A 16,142-nucleotide genomic window follows, 5' to 3' on the forward strand; every position below is an offset into this window, starting at 1 on the left:
TATTTCAGAAATGAATAAACTTTACACACATTGAATAGATATTAAATATTTTGTCAGGATCTTGAAAAATATTAATTTATTCATTCATTCATTTACACATTCATTCATAGGAATTGGATCACTAACTTACGGTAGCATTTCAATTAAGTTAAAGTCAGTGTAGTGTATACTGTAGACAGTGTGTATTTTAAGTAGTTTTGGCTAACCCTGTTTGCTACATGCATAAAGAAACATGTCAAGAATGATGTCTGTGTGAAAAGGAGGAGCAGAGAGGGCAGGTGATTCCTGTAGCAAAAAAAAAAACATCTACACTCTCCTTAAGTCTCCTTTACACTGAAGACGAAGAAACTGCAGAACAGGAGTGACATTTTACCAGGTTAAAGAAATCTAATAATTGGTGATGGTCTTTTATTATGTATTTTATTATATACAGTACTGACAATATTGTTATGCTCGTTGCCAGGGGGAGGTGCAGGGAGTTTGGGGGGGTTGGGTATATTTGTGGCTTGGGTGGCACCCCCGCTGCCAAAGATCTAGATTTTAAGTTCCTTTACATTATAATGGCCAATACACACTTTAAAGAATATGCAGCATTTTTGTCAAATCAACATATATTTTTATGTTACTTTAACTTAAAAAATTAAGTTAAACAATTTTAACTTAATTTTATAAGTTATGTCAACTTTTCACAAGCCAAAACTTAAAATGGTATGTTGAATTGACTTTCAAAAGTTGTTTTAACTTCATGCTGCATTTTTTTACAGTGGCATGGCTTGAAATGAGGATGACCCCATACTGAGTTCATGTCTCAAGTAAATGTGAACATTTTTAAAATAAAAACATGTGTAATGGTATATTGAATCAGTGAATTACAGGGTCTTAAATAGACCATTAATTTATTCAGTGAATGCAGTATTATACTTTACTTTTGGTCACTTTCAATTCATTACTGTACCTAAACACTACAATCTGATAAACCTGAACATTTTTATGTTTGTTCTGTTGTATTTATTTGTGCTATTGCTTATACTTTGGTTATTTGTTCTTATTTTACTGTTACTTGTTACTGTTAACAATAGTTTACATTTATACGAGTTAGTTTTTGGTGTCATAACATTATTAAGGGTAAAACAATTAAAACAATAATCAGGCCTTTTATATGCTTTTTGTGTTGGGGCAAATGAGCAGCCAGAAGAAATAATTCTTACGATACGTTCACGCAGGGAATAAGCATTATTGCTTTACATTCACTTTTAATGGATGACGTCATGCATTGCCAAACTGAATTGTGGATCCATCAGCACCGCTGTTGAACATTTCTCAACTTTTCTAGTGGCAAGACATGCGTCAGCCAATCAGATCGCCTTAAGCAAATATAAAAGCAGAACCAACCAATTACGTTTATGGAACACCGGAGCATGTTTTGCGGCCACTGCGATTGGCTGATGGCCTCGCTTCAGACAAGCCTTCCGTCAAGTGTTAACGCTTCTGTCTCTGATGTGTGATTTACTCTAATGTACAGTAATTTGTTTTGTTTGCCTTAAATGCTTTAAACTTTTCTCAACACTAGAACTACAAAGGCAGTCATTTTGAAATTTGCAATGCAATAACTTTGTTGAAATACAACCCATACTGTATACCTCCAGTTCCCGGACATTTTTAAATGTATGTAAATTTTATTCTAACATTGTTATTTTATTAAAATGACAAAACACAAAAGAGTTCAGAGTATTTCTACTGTACCTTGAATGGCGATAAAAGTGAAATTGACCACACACATTACAGGTGGTGTATCCCCTCAGCGCTTTTTCCGTCGTTGACGATGCAGGTGACTGTTGCCTGTGGTAACATCAAATTTGTTTTATTTTGTAAAAAATCAACAGATTTTTGTAATTATTTACAATAGCAGGTTGAAATTTCTAATTTGTGTTTTTAAATATCTGTCCTTACATAACAGAACTCTTTATTCATTCTTAATTCCATTGGAGTTTGCGTAAGATTGTTTTTCGATTCGTGTAGTCCAAACATTTCCAATAACACCAAAGCATTGTAAAGTCCAAATGTCAAAATGCATTGAATATTGTATAATGTATTGATATTTCATCATTTTCAAATTTCATAACATGTTTTTATCTAACAATAATATTCTGCTTCAATCTATATTTGTTGGCATTTAGACTTTCTAAAACAACATTTGGTAACACTTTATATGAAGCTCATGCTTATAATGAATTCAACATGATCTCACAAAGTTCCGTGGGATAGTCACAGAATTTTGTGCTCATTTTTCCGTGGCATTCTCACGGATCTCAACTGCTTTTTCCTATTTTCAAATCATTTTCGCTTCGGTTTAGGGTTAGATTTGTGTTTGCCTTAGTATGTTACTTTAACTATTGGTTTATACTATTTTTTCTGATTTATTCTTTTATATTTTCTAAACTTTAAACAATTGTTGCCTGGCGTTGGGGTTAGAGTTGGTATTGGGTAGGGATGTCATTTCATGTAAATCTAACCCTAAACCGAAGCGAAAATGGTAAGAAAATAGGACAAAACAGTTGAGTAACCAATCCGTGAGAATGCCACGGAAAAATGAGCACAAAATTCTGTGACTATGCCACGGAAATTCGTGAGATCAGGTTGAATGAATTATAGCCCCTTTATAATTGTGTATATTTAATTATTACTATTTTATAAATATATTTATAAAGACACAACAACACCTTTACCCCATTATAAGAACATTTATAGTTAACATTTATAATATTTTTATTATTACTTATAAGTGACGCATTTGCTTTTTCAATGCTCATTATCAATTATACACTGATTTAGAATATATTATTTATATATATTATTATATAGGGGAGACCCGAGGCAAAAGTTACGCGGGGCGAAAGTAACAAAACGATTTTCTCTGTGCCCTGATTACATTTGCATTTCAAACTATGACAGCATCTTTAGCAAAGACCTCTTAACAGAGCTGACAAATTTTGTATTATATTGTTACAGTTTTGCGCGTGTAGGTCTGGTAAGCTGTTTTCAACCATGATAAGTAAATTCCTAAAGTGGTAATTTTTTTCTTAAACCGCATTGTGTTTCTTGTTTCATTTGTTACAGTACTGATCAATCTACAGGTTATTTAGTGCTAAAACACATACTGAAGTTTGCCTTCTCAGAGTTTTTCAAAATAAAAGTAAATCGGGTTTAAATGACAAGTTGGGTATTTTACACTTAAAGCCCTGTTTTCAGATTGTTTATAATGAAAGAGAACGGTTTTGACTGAAATTTGGACATATGATGCTGGCCCGAGAATTTTCGGGTGTTTCTTGTAACACCTCCCACCTCTATAATGGCTGTATATGTGCACAGGAACATGGCCATGTTATATTCATTTAATTGACTAGTGGTATACACCGATTTAAAAAAATAAAGATTAATGGCATTAATCAAAACACTTACTTTGTCATATTAAGAGCATTGTCATTCCTGCGGTTATACTTGGGAACTTTTTCAAAGCGATCAGCTATGCTCAATTTTAATTGACTTCACGTAAAATAAAATAAAACGTTTTTCATAAGATCCCCTGGGGTCAATGTGTTAGCATGAGAGTGTCATGACTGCTGGGTGATCGATGGCTGTGTGTGGGATATATGTGTGTGTGTGTTTGTTTACCTGTGGTGCCGGTTCCTCGTGTGTTCACTAACTCCGCCCCCTTGTTTCGATGATTGTTCACCGGTGGTGTCTCGTTTACCTTTTCCTTTATATTGCACGTAGTCCTGTCTTTCGTTGCGCGCTCATTTGTTTGGTCACAGTCTTGCTACTCTGCCTTGTCTTGTCGGACGTTTCCCTGTTTCCTCTTCTAGTTACCCCAGGTTTGGATTACGGCATCCGGAGGCGCGTCTTCGCCTGGACCGCTCGCTTGTGGATTACACTTCACTCTACTGACTGTTTGTTTCTCGGATCTACTGGTTCGCCTCGTCTTTAGGCGGTACACCAGCTGTCTCAGTTTCCCACCGGCTGACTTCATCACCCGTGAGTGGATTATACATTTTCACGACTGTGGATTACATTGACTCTAATGACTGTCTGTCTCTCGGATCTACTGGTTCGCTTCGTCATTAGGCGGTATACCAGTTACTTCCGGGTGTCTATATCTGCATCAGGAATCTTCAGTGGATTACTCCGTCGGTGAACTTGGATTACCATCTTCCATCTCCGCCTGTCATCCGCCGTCAGGGCGGCGTGTTTCATCCCTCTGTCGTGTGGGTGACAGTGCTGGTGTTCTCGACGGAGAGCGTGGGTGGCTCTCTCTCTCTCAGATCTGTACTGGATTTTTTGTAGTGCCGGCTCACTCTTCCTGCTGTGGGCGTGCTTCATTCCCACAGTAGTGATTTCATCCAGAGTGAGTCGAGGGTGTATGCCGTGTGTGGATTACCAGTGACTTTGCTCTCCATCTCTCTCATTTTTCTAAATAAACTCTGTTAACTTGCATTTGTCTCCGAAGTATTTCCTGACAGATGAGCGCGCCACCAATGGAGGCAGCAAGTTTGGAGAGTCTGGAGGTGCAGACCGCCCTTCACCAGCAGGGGGCGGTCATTGAACAACACTCTTCTTTATTGTCTGCTGCGGCCAGAGATTTCAGCATTTTGTCTGAGCAATTCAAGGAACTCAGTAATCGGTTGGACCAAGTGGCACCGAACAGGGAACCTCCTGCTACACCCGGAGGAGCTGTTTCAACTGAACGGGAGCCACACACGGCAACACCTCCTACCTACAACGGCGATCCCAACACCTGCCGGTCCTTTTTGCAACAGTGCTCTCTCGTCTTTGCACTTCAACCCCGTCGCTTTTCTTCATCCACTTCCAAGGTGGCTTATGTTCTGACATTACTCACGGGAAGAGCAAGAGACTGGGGTATGGCTGCCTGGGGAGCTAAGGCTTCATTTACATTATCATTTGAGGCTCTACAGGAGGAGATGTTGAAGTTATTTGATCGTTCACTCAAGGGAGACATGGCAGCGGCCGAGTTGGTGAGATTACGGCAACGTAATGACTCTGTTACTGACTTTGCTATTAGATTTAAGACTCTCGCTATTTGCTGCAACTGGAATGACGCGGCATTAAGAGCTCAATTCCTCGAGGGTCTCACACCGGCGATTCAAGACGAGATTGCACTGAGAGAGCCACCCCCGTCACTAGAAGCTGCCATCGATTTGGCTCTGCGGGTTGAGTCTCGCCATCGGCAAAGAGATCTGCGTCGTTCATTTCGCCATCTGACGTCAGAACCAGGGGAGATGGTCTCGGAGAGTTCCACCGAGGAGCCTATGCAACTGGGCAAGTTTCGCATCTCTGCTGGTGAGAGAAGTCGTCGTCTGTCTAATGGTCTCTGCTTATATTGTGGCAAGTCGGGGCATCTGGCAGCTTCATGTCCGGTAAAAGCTCACGCCCGCCGATGAACCTGGGAGTCTCGGTGGGCGCATCATTTAAATCTCCCGTAAGCAGTACCACTCTTCCGGTCATTATTAATTCCTATCATTCACAGGCGTTGCTGGATTCCGGTGCGGAGGCGTGTCTTTTGGATGCTGGGTTGGCCAAGTCCTGGGGTATTCCATTCATCCCTCTTTCCTCTCCTTTGTCTGCCTGGACATTGAAGGGTCAGCATATGGCTGTGATCACGCATCGTACACCCCCTGTGAGTTTGTTTGTTTCTGGCAATCATCGTGAGGAGATTGAATTTTACATTTTAGATGATTCACAATCACCAGTCATTTTAGGCCATGACTGGTTATCTAAACATAATCCTCACGTTGATTGGCAGAACAATGTTGTGTTATCTTGGAAGTCTTCGTGTTATGTTTCATGTCTTGGTCCTGCTCCTTCTTCTGTTTCTTGTTCTGTTTCACAGGTTCCGGCTGTCGATCTCTCAGGGGTCCCGGCGGAGTACTCGGATCTGCAGCAGGTTTTCAGTAAATCCCGGGCCACTTCTCTGCCTCCTCATCGGTCGTATGATTGCGAAATCAAACTCCTTCCCAACACTTCTCCGCCTAAGGGTCGTATATTTTCCCTATCTAAACCAGAAAGAGAGGCTATGGACAAGTATATCAATGACGCTCTTAAAGCCGGTCTCATTCGCCGCTCCTCGTCTCCAGCCGGTGCTGGATTTTTCTTCGTTAAGAAGAAAGACGGGTCTCTTCGTCCATGCATTGATTATCGAGGGCTGAATGACATTACTGTTAAGAATAAATACCCCTTGCCATTAATGTCATCAGCATTCGAGTTGTTACAGGGAGCGTGCGTTTTTACCAAGCTAGATCTGCGTAACGCTTATCACTTGGTACGTATTAAAGAGGGCGATGAGTGGAAGACAGCTTTTAATACCCCTTCAGGACACTGGGAATATTCCGTTCTGCCGTTCGGGCTTTGTAACGCTCCGGCTGTCTTTCAGACCATGGTCAATGAAGTGCTGGGTGACATGATTAACAGATTTGTCTTTGTGTATCTCGATGACATTCTCATCTTTTCTCCCTCCATGCAGATACACACTCAGCACGTTCGCATGGTTTTACAACGGCTTTTAGAGAACCAATTGTTTGTTAAGGCGGAGAAGTGCGAGTTCCACAGAAAGTCGGTTTCGTTTCTGGGTTTCGTTATTGCCGAGGGAGAGATTCGTCCCGATCCCGCTAAAGTTAAGACGGTTGCCGATTGGCCAGTACCCGACACTCGGAAAGAGCTTCAGCGATTTCTGGGGTTCGCCAATTTTTATCGGCGTTTCATCAGAAATTTTGGTCAGATCGCTAAACCTCTTACCGCTCTCACTTCACCTAACGTATGTTTCCGTTGGAATAGAGAGGCTCAGGTGGCCTTTGATGCGTTAAAGTCCCGGTTCATCTCTGCGCCTGTTCTCTCTATTCCCGATCCGGCTAAACAATTTATAGTGGAGGTGGATGCATCTGATGTCGGGGTAGGCGCCGTTTTATCTCAGCGATCGTCTATTGATGGGAAAGTACATCCGTGTGCTTTTTTCTCTCACCGGTTAAACCCAGCAGAACGTAATTACGACATAGGTAATCGGGAGCTGTTGGCGGTTAGACTCGCTTTGGGTGAATGGCGTCACTGGTTGGAGGGAACCTCGGAGCCCTTTCTGGTCTGGACGGATCATAAGAATCTTGAATACATCCGTTCAGCCAGAAGACTAACATCTAGGCAGGCTCGTTGGGCACTCTTCTTTGATCGTTTTAACTTCACTCTCTCGTACCGGCCTGGCTCGAAGAATACTAAACCTGATGCTCTCTCCCGTCTGTTCGAGAAGTCTGATTCAGAGCGGACTGAGACCATTCTCCCGGAGGGGAGGGTGGTCGGCGCCCTCGTATGGGGAATCGAACAGCGGGTGAGAGAGGCCGGTCGGGAGGGGGAAGTTCCGGAGGGGTGTCCAGCGGGTCGCCTATGGGTTCCTGAGCGGTTACGTTCCGATGTCATCCGGTGGGGTCATGAGTCCAAGTTTGTCGGCCATCCAGGTATTCGGAGAACGTTGGCTGCCGTCCGTCAGCGTTTTTGGTGGCCTTCTATGGCCACAGACGTCAGACAGTTTGTATTAGCCTGTTCGGTTTGTGCTCGTAATAAAGCATCTAATTTACCACCCGCTGGTCTGCTAAAATCTTTGCCCGTGCCCTCCCGCCCCTGGTCTCATATTGCCCTTGATTTTGTCACCGGCTTACCGGCATCTAATGGTAACACTGTTATTCTTACTGTGGTGGATCGCTTTTCTAAGGCGGTTCATTTTATTCCTTTGCCCAAGCTTCCTTCTGCAAAGGAGATGGCTCAGGTTTTGATTAATCACGTTTTTCGGTTACATGGTATTCCGACTGACGTAGTATCAGATAGGGGTCCTCAGTTCATCTCTCGTTTTTGGCAGGAGTTTTGTAGACAAATTGGTGCTACGGCCAGCTTGTCTTCTGGTTATCACCCGCAGACCAATGGGCAATGCGAACGGGCTAATCAGGATCTCGGTAGAACGCTTCCCTGTCTGTCGTCACAATATCCGAATTCCTGGTGCGATCAGCTTCCGTGGGTTGAGTATTCTCATAATTCTCTTCCCGTTACGTCTAATAATTTGTCCCCGTTTGAACTTTCCATTGGTTATCAACCTCCCCTGTTTCCATCACAGGAGCCCGAGGCAGCGGTTCTGTCTGCGTTAGCTTTCGTACGCAGGTGCAGACGCACCTGGAGGAGAGCTAAGACTCTATTATTATCTAATTCCAGACGAACCAAAGCTGCAGCTGATCGTCATCGGCGACCTCCACCCCGTTACGTTTGTGGTCAAAGGGTATGGCTTTCTACCAAGGATCTGTCTCTCCGTGAGCCTTCTCGTAAGCTGGCTCCGCGATTCATTGGGCCATACAGCATTTCTAAGGTCATTAATCCGGTGACGATAAAGCTTAAGTTACCTCTTTCTCTTGGTCGGGTTCACCCTGTTTTTCATGTATCCAAGGTTAAACCTGTGATGTTTGCCCGCTATAATCCTCCTGTCTCTGCCCCTAACCCTCTCGCCCCTCGTCTAGTGGATGGTGCCCCTGTCTATACTGTTAAGAGGTTACTAGATTCTCGCCGCAGGGGCAGAGGATTTCAGTATTTGGTGGATTGGGAGGGATACGGTCCGGATGAGAGGAGCTGGGTTCCGGCTCGGGATGTGCTGGATCCTGGGTTGGTCGGGGACCTCCGTCGGCGACAGGGTGAGTCTCCTGGTCCGTCTGGTGCCGGTCGTGGAGGGGGGGCTACTGTCATGACTGCTGGGTGATCGATGGCTGTGTGTGGGATATATGTGTGTGTGTGTTTGTTTACCTGTGGTGCCGGTTCCTCGTGTGTTCACTAACTCCGCCCCCTTGTTTCGATGATTGTTCACCGGTGGTGTCTCGTTTACCTTTTCCTTTATATTGCACGTAGTCCTGTCTTTCGTTGCGCGCTCATTTGTTTGGTCACAGTCTTGCTACTCTGCCTTGTCTTGTCGGACGTTTCCCTGTTTCCTCTTCTAGTTACCCCAGGTTTGGATTACGGCATACGGAGGCGCGTCTTCGCCTGGACCGCTCGCTTGTGGATTACACTTCACTCTACTGACTGTTTGTTTCTCGGATCTACTGGTTCGCCTCGTCTTTAGGCGGTACACCAGCTGTCTCAGTTTCCCACCGGCTGACTTCATCACCCGTGAGTGGATTATACATTTTCACGACTGTGGATTACATTGACTCTAATGACTGTCTGTCTCTCGGATCTACTGGTTCGCTTCGTCATTAGGCGGTATACCAGTTACTTCCGGGTGTCTATATCTGCATCAGGAATCTTCAGTGGATTACTCCGTCGGTGAACTTGGATTACCATCTTCCATCTCCGCCTGTCATCCGCCGTCAGGGCGGCGTGTTTCATCCCTCTGTCGTGTGGGTGACAGTGCTGGTGTTCTCGACGGGGAGCGTGGGTGGCTCTCTCTCTCTCAGATCTGTACTGGACTTTTGTAGTGCCGGCTCACTCTTCCTGCTGTGGGCGTGCTTCATTCCCACAGTAGTGATTTCATCCAGAGTGAGTCGAGGGTGTATGCCGTGTGTGGATTACCAGTGACTTTGCTCTCCATCTCTCTCATTTTTCTAAATAAACTCTGTTAACTTGCATTTGTCTCCGAAGTATTTCCTGACAGAGAGAAGCTTAATGGTGTCGGGAGAACAAGCAACCTGTATTTTTCCATCTCCCTAGTGCCTCTCACATAAGATTTTGATGGCTTACGTTTCTTTCCCGTCACAGAAAACCACCACAATTTTATCAATGCCATCAAAGTATTATTTTGTTTTTGTTTGTTTGTTGATCAGGTAGTACAAAGTAGATGAGGAAAACTAGGATTCCGTGTATTTAATGTGCCCCCATTGTTGTTTACAATGTGTGGAATGGTGCCCTGTGATTTGTTGAGCGGATTTATTGCATTCTGCAGAAAAGGAAAAGTGGCGTTTATTGCATTTTGGGGAAAAGATGACAGAATAACACAGCGGATATTGGATCATGTGTAAAATTAAGAATTTACTTTTTAATACTGCCCTGATACAATACTGATTTTGACGGTACTAATTTTTTAAAATGACGTTTATTGCGTTTTGGAACCAAACTCTTCAAGTGTTCTCATAATGAGGTGTAGGTGTTGTTGTGTCTTTATAAATATATTTATAGAGTAGTAATAATTACCTATAAACAATTATAAAGGGGGCTATAATTCATATGGGCTTCATAGAAGGGTGTTACCCAACATTTTTACTCCGGATGCAAATTGAGGCATGCATTTTTGTGTGCTGTGCAGTAACTCTCATACCATTATATCATAAAATATATTATGTATGCTCAAATTAAATGAATATAACATGATAAAAATGACATCCACTATTGTTTGGTATGAACAGTCAGAATAATCACTATTGGCAGTTCTAGTAGTGCAGTCTTCAGTAATTGTAGTGGTCAAGGCTGTTCATTTTTTTTGCAGAAATTACATTTTAAACGTTAAATGCCACTAATTTCAAGGACATAAACCCTGAACTATTTTTATTAATTTATAAGGCAAACAGATCATTATTGTTTCCTTTTTTGCAGGCATCATGTTATATTTCTTGTGCCTTGTTCTGATGCTTGGTAAGAAACATGCAGTATATGTGGAAAAGAATTTTCAGTCATACTCATACCAGAATGTTCCTGTTAATGTGTGCATAACGTTGTTTGATGTCCTGTGAATACAGGTTTTAGAAATGGACCTCAAGTCCAAGCTACTGTGAGGTTGGTGAATGGTTTCAACCGATGTTCTGGAAGAGTGGAGGTTCTCTATAATGGGACATGGGGAACAGTGTGTCACAATTACTGGGATCTATCAGATGCTGCAGTGGTGTGTAAAGAAATGGGATGTGGGGATGCTACAGAGGCAAAGTCTAATGCTTATTTTGGACAAGGTTCAGGACAAATATGGATGGATAATGTAACCTGTGTTGGCACTGAGTCTTCCCTGATCAACTGTGGAAGTGCAGGGTGGGGAGTAAACAACTGTGGACATGGTGGAGATGCTGGAGTCATTTGTCAAGGTAAATGTAGGTACCAGGGGTTTTCAAACTGTGGGGGACATATATTTAACACCTAATTTTGATGCAAACTGCCATGCTTGTAAAAACCCATAGAAAGAGATGTCCACTATATTTTCTGAGTCTTTTCTTTACTGTACAACTTATTCAGAGAAATAAGGCTGACCACGTATGTCTTAAGGTCATGAAACTTTATTTCTATGCATTTACACTTGTGTCATTACAACAGAACGTAGCAGACAAACTCGCCTTGTTTTCTCAAGGGTGTCGGAAGCAAAATCAAATCTGGGTGGGTCCTCCCCCCAAAAATTACTTAAGTAGATATAATTTTCTTGTATTGTGGTGCCTTAATTTAACAACTGCTTTTATAGTCTAAAAGCTTTGTTTCAAGGCCAGAACATACAGAATGAGGGTGACACAGAAGCAGATTAAACAACTAAAACTTGAACATTTGAAAATAGACCAACACAAGGGTGTCCAGTCAAGTACAATAAAACATATACCTTATCATCTTTATTTTTCAGTTTTCAATTACGCGTCTGAGCGAAACTTTACATCCGGTCTCTGTTTGTTTCAAGGGTCTGACTAGTTGCTAAACTAAACTCTTGAACAAATACCTCGTCAAAAATAACAAATGTTTTGGTTTCCTAAAGATGAGGGAAGACGGCAATCATGCAATAGAGGGTATGCATTGACGTCACTTTTCCACGTGACCACGCGAGAGCTTGCCCGGTTGAGTGGCAAAACGTGACACAAAATGTCTGGTTTTCATAGAAGCTGCTGCGAAAATGCCAGTAAAACTGATTATTATCAGCTTAAATTAAATTTAGTTGGACTTGATAGCAGAGGTGGACAATACTTAGTTACATTAGTAATTTTCCAAGCATCATGCTTTATTAGGATGTTTGTATTGGGAAACATTTTACTTCACTACATTCTAAAACATAGAATCATACTGTGTATTCTTTAATATTGCATATTAAATTTTATTTAAAACCTAATTACATTAAAATTGTGTACTTTTACTTGAGTAAAAGTATGTTAATGTACTTAAATATTAAATGTAAAACAAACACGTTTATTTATGAAATGTAATAGGGTAAAAATTATGATAATATGCTTTGGAATGTATGTTTTCCATAGAAAAACATGGATAAAATACAAATACTTAAAAAAAACTTTTAAGTAAAAACTCTGCTAGATAGTGACCCCACCTGCGGTCTGTGCACGTTTGCATGAACTATCAATTTATTTCTCCTTTCAATGTTTTTTTGGCAGTCTGTAAAACGATAGCTCCGAAATCTTGTTAATCTGTTAGTAGCCTACAGTCTATCGCACAACAGCTGTTTCTCATTTAGGCCTTGTTTACACTGTCATTGAAATGTGACCCAATTTAGCACATTTGCATTTTACATAACAATGATTAATAACTTATTTTTTATTTTTAAGAATATTTTCATTTTATGACTGCTACTAAAAAAATCTATCTTAGTTCTAACTGTTTACGTAATGTCCTAGAGCTAGTGAACTAAATATTCATTTCATATTTGATAATACAGAACAGTATAACATAGTTTTTGTATGTGAACAATGCAATTCTATAGACTATTAACAGAGGTTTTCCTGAGATTTTTTCTCTAATGTTTGAGACCTGACAGGGTAAGATGTTATGTGTCTTAAACTCATCATCTCTCATTTTGGCTTCCCTTTTCCTGCTTTGCACAAAACATTTCTGATGTCCATCACATGCGTCAATGATCGGGTGAAAATAAGATTTTCATTATTAGCTATTTAGAAACTTAGTTTAGTCTCGTCATGTTTTCATAAACCAACTCAATTGCGTGTACTTTGTATGTGGCTGCGCACGGCAAAACAGTCGCGCACGGACATGAATGGGTGCGTGGACGCGGACATGAATTGCGGCGTGCACGCGTCAGTGTGACTGCTGCGTCGCTTTTTCAAACGTGAATTGGGTAACTACATTGCATATAGATCCGTTTTGCCGTGATTGTCTTTGTACAGGAATACTAGTAGTTAACTGCTAAAATGTAAACTTGAGATTTACACAGGGGCACAAAAGATTTACACTGGGGCACGTGCCCCAGTAAAAGGGGTCTAGCGACGCCCCTGACTCTGATAAAGCTGTGTCTTAATTTATTGCAGGGTGGTCTTGCTGAAAAGTTAGCTGTTTTTTAGTCCATAGTTTACCTTTACAATGTGACCTAAGTTACCTGTTGTAAAGTTACATTAAACCTTCATATGTGATCAGATATGTGCAGTGATATTAAACATTTACAATGTGATCTGTTGTGCATTTATATTAAACCTTTACAATGTGATCAGATGTTGTGCAGTTATATTAAACATTTACTATGTGATCAGCTGTTACCTGTCATGCAGTTATATAAACCTTTACAGTGTGATCAGATATTATCTGTAAGGAATTTCTTAAACCATATGTGAGCGTTGTAGATTCCACTTAAAAGGATTTAGTCTCCTGATTTGAAGGAATAAGTGTTAGCAAGTTTGCAAATGAATTCTATCATGGTACATTACCACATAAAAACGAAACAGTTATTGGACTGGCTAAGGTGCACATTTGCTTTAAAAAAGACAAAATCACTGTGTAAATATTGGTAGGCATAAGTACTTTAATAATTTCCATTGCTGCTCCATCAACTCCTGACAGGACGAGGTAATATGTCCCATAGGTTACTTGCCGCGTCCGCTTCATATCGTCTAACCACGAGACGATTGATGGGACAATATAAGACTATCCGAGCGTCGTGTGAAGTTTTAACCGTGCTCCTAATTTAAAACATTTACAGCAGTAGCGATATTTGTCATTTCGCGAAAGTTATAGTGAGCTACAAACAATCTAATAACCACCAAACTAACCACCGAATGCACTGTGCCAAATTAGCAGCGGAAGTCGGTTGACAAAATGCGGAAGAGCGAAGAATTAAAAAGGGGCGTGGCAGAATAAGGTGAATATAACTTACATTGAAATGGAGTTTAATTTACATAGACTGTGAATGAGTGGAATGGATTTGAGAACAAATTTTGGCTGTACTATTTGTGTCCCTTTCAAAAATTGCTCTTGAGAAATTTTACATTACCTCTACTGTCAGATAAAATGTATGTGCAGGCTGGTCGGTGATCTGATCTGTCACTGACAAACACAAAATGTTATTTCTAATCCTTGATTCTGTTTGTTTGTAACCTTAGCATTAGTTAGGTTGGTGAGTGGCAGTAGCCGTTGTTCTGGACGAGTGGAGGTTCTTCATGATGGTGAATGGGGAACAGTGTGTGATGATAGCTGGGATCTATCAGACGCTGCAGTGGTGTGTAGAGAGGTGGGCTGTGGAGAAGCTCGAGAGGCAAAGATTGGTGCTTATTTTGGTGAAGGTCTTGGACAAATATGGATGGATGTCACACAATGTGCTGGAAGTGAGACAGCACTGGAGAGCTGTAACTCAACAAAATGGGACATAGAGAACTGTACTCATGCACAAGATGCTGGTGTCATCTGTAACCGTGAGTTAAAATTCTTTGGCTAAATATTGCGTAATGTTCGCATAAAAATATTAGCTCATCTTTTTAATTTACTGTAAGCCTTACCATTGTAAACCTGTTTGCTAACACAGAAGGAGACATTTTGAAGAATCTTTATGTGACTCTTTTCCAATGACATTCATTAATGTCTTAATAATTTTTCATGGAAAATCTTCCCTGCATTTACCATCCACATTTTCAAATTGATCTGTATGAAAAAGAGCTACATATATTTCATTAATGTCTCTTTTGATGTTCCATAGAAAACATAACATTTTACATCTTGGAACTTTGAAATAACTTGATGATCAGGAAATTATGACAGAATTATGAGAACATTTGAGCGTAATATCTACTCTATTTATGTTTAGCTCCTGTTAGGTTGGTGAATGGCATTAACTCGTGTTCTGGACGTGTGGAGGTTTATCATAATGGTCAGTGGGGAACAGTGTGTAAAGATTTCTGGAACTCTACTGATGCTGCAGTGGTGTGTAAACAGCTCGGATGTCCGACTGGTGGTGAAATGAAAAGCTTTACGTTCTTTGCACCTGGTGTGGGAACAATATGGATGGATAATGTTCAATGTACAGGGACTGAATCGTCACTAACAGACTGCCCATTTCATGGATGGGGAACACACAACTGCGATCATACATTTGATGTTGGAATCATCTGTCGAGGTAGGAGATGATACAGGGTTTTGTTCCTTCTTCAGTCTCTACTAAACCCTTTAGGTGACTGCTTTGTGTTACGACCCACTATCTAAATTCAATAAAGACGGAGACGTAACATAAAGAAAGGACACACACAAATGCATATACAAAGCATATTTTTTATTATACTCCAAAACTCTTAAATAGGAATAAACAACCAATAATTATAACCTTTAAACAACATGATCTCACAAAGTTCCGTGGTATAGTCACGGAATTTTGTGCTCATTTTTCCGTGGCATTCTCACGGATCTCCGCATTTTTCCGTGGCCCTGCTATGGACTGTCTTTTTCCGTGGCATTCTCACGGATTGGTTACTTAACTGCTTTTTCCTATTTTCAAACCATTTTCGCTTCGGTTTAGGGTTAGATGTGGTGTTTGCGTTAGTATGTCACTTTAACTATTGGTTTATACTATTTTTTCTGATTTATTCTTTTATATTTTCTAAACTTTAAAGAATTGTCGCCTGGTGTTGGGGTTAGAGTTGGGTTTGGGTAGGGATGTCATTTCATGTAAATCTAACCCTAAACCTGTCACAGTTCTCTTAACTAAAAGATGACAAACACGCAGGAATATAAAACTTACAGGACTTTAATCACGATGGACAGCAAAACATGATGACAATGGTACATTTAGACGAGATCAGACAATGGACAGGCACATGAGGGCAAACTATAAAGGGTGAGTGATAATGACAGACAGCTGTAACTAATGATGATAATTAACAAACACAGGTGAGACTAATAAAAGGTAACAAACACAAAGAGCAATGATGAATAAC

The 16,142-nt window shown here is 40.9% G+C and overlaps 1 protein-coding gene across 1 annotated transcript in view; it reads left to right on the top strand.

Moving 5' to 3' along the window:
* The first annotated feature begins 305 nt into the window (after positions 1-305).
* Positions 306-16,142, top strand: part of LOC129432499 (scavenger receptor cysteine-rich domain-containing protein DMBT1) — a 51,664-nt gene continuing 35,827 nt past the window's right edge. The window contains exons 1-5 of the mRNA XM_073856765.1: positions 306-376; positions 10,618-10,656; positions 10,761-11,096; positions 14,322-14,630; positions 15,020-15,328. Coding sequence (XP_073712866.1) covers positions 10,623-10,656; positions 10,761-11,096; positions 14,322-14,630; positions 15,020-15,328 — 988 coding nt within the window. The 5' untranslated portion in view covers positions 306-376; positions 10,618-10,622. The remainder of the gene's footprint in view (positions 377-10,617; positions 10,657-10,760; positions 11,097-14,321; positions 14,631-15,019; positions 15,329-16,142) is intronic.

Source organism: Misgurnus anguillicaudatus, chromosome 1 (assembly GCF_027580225.2).
Source record: "Misgurnus anguillicaudatus chromosome 1, ASM2758022v2, whole genome shotgun sequence".
Classification (NCBI taxonomy): Eukaryota; Metazoa; Chordata; class Actinopteri; order Cypriniformes; family Cobitidae; genus Misgurnus; species Misgurnus anguillicaudatus.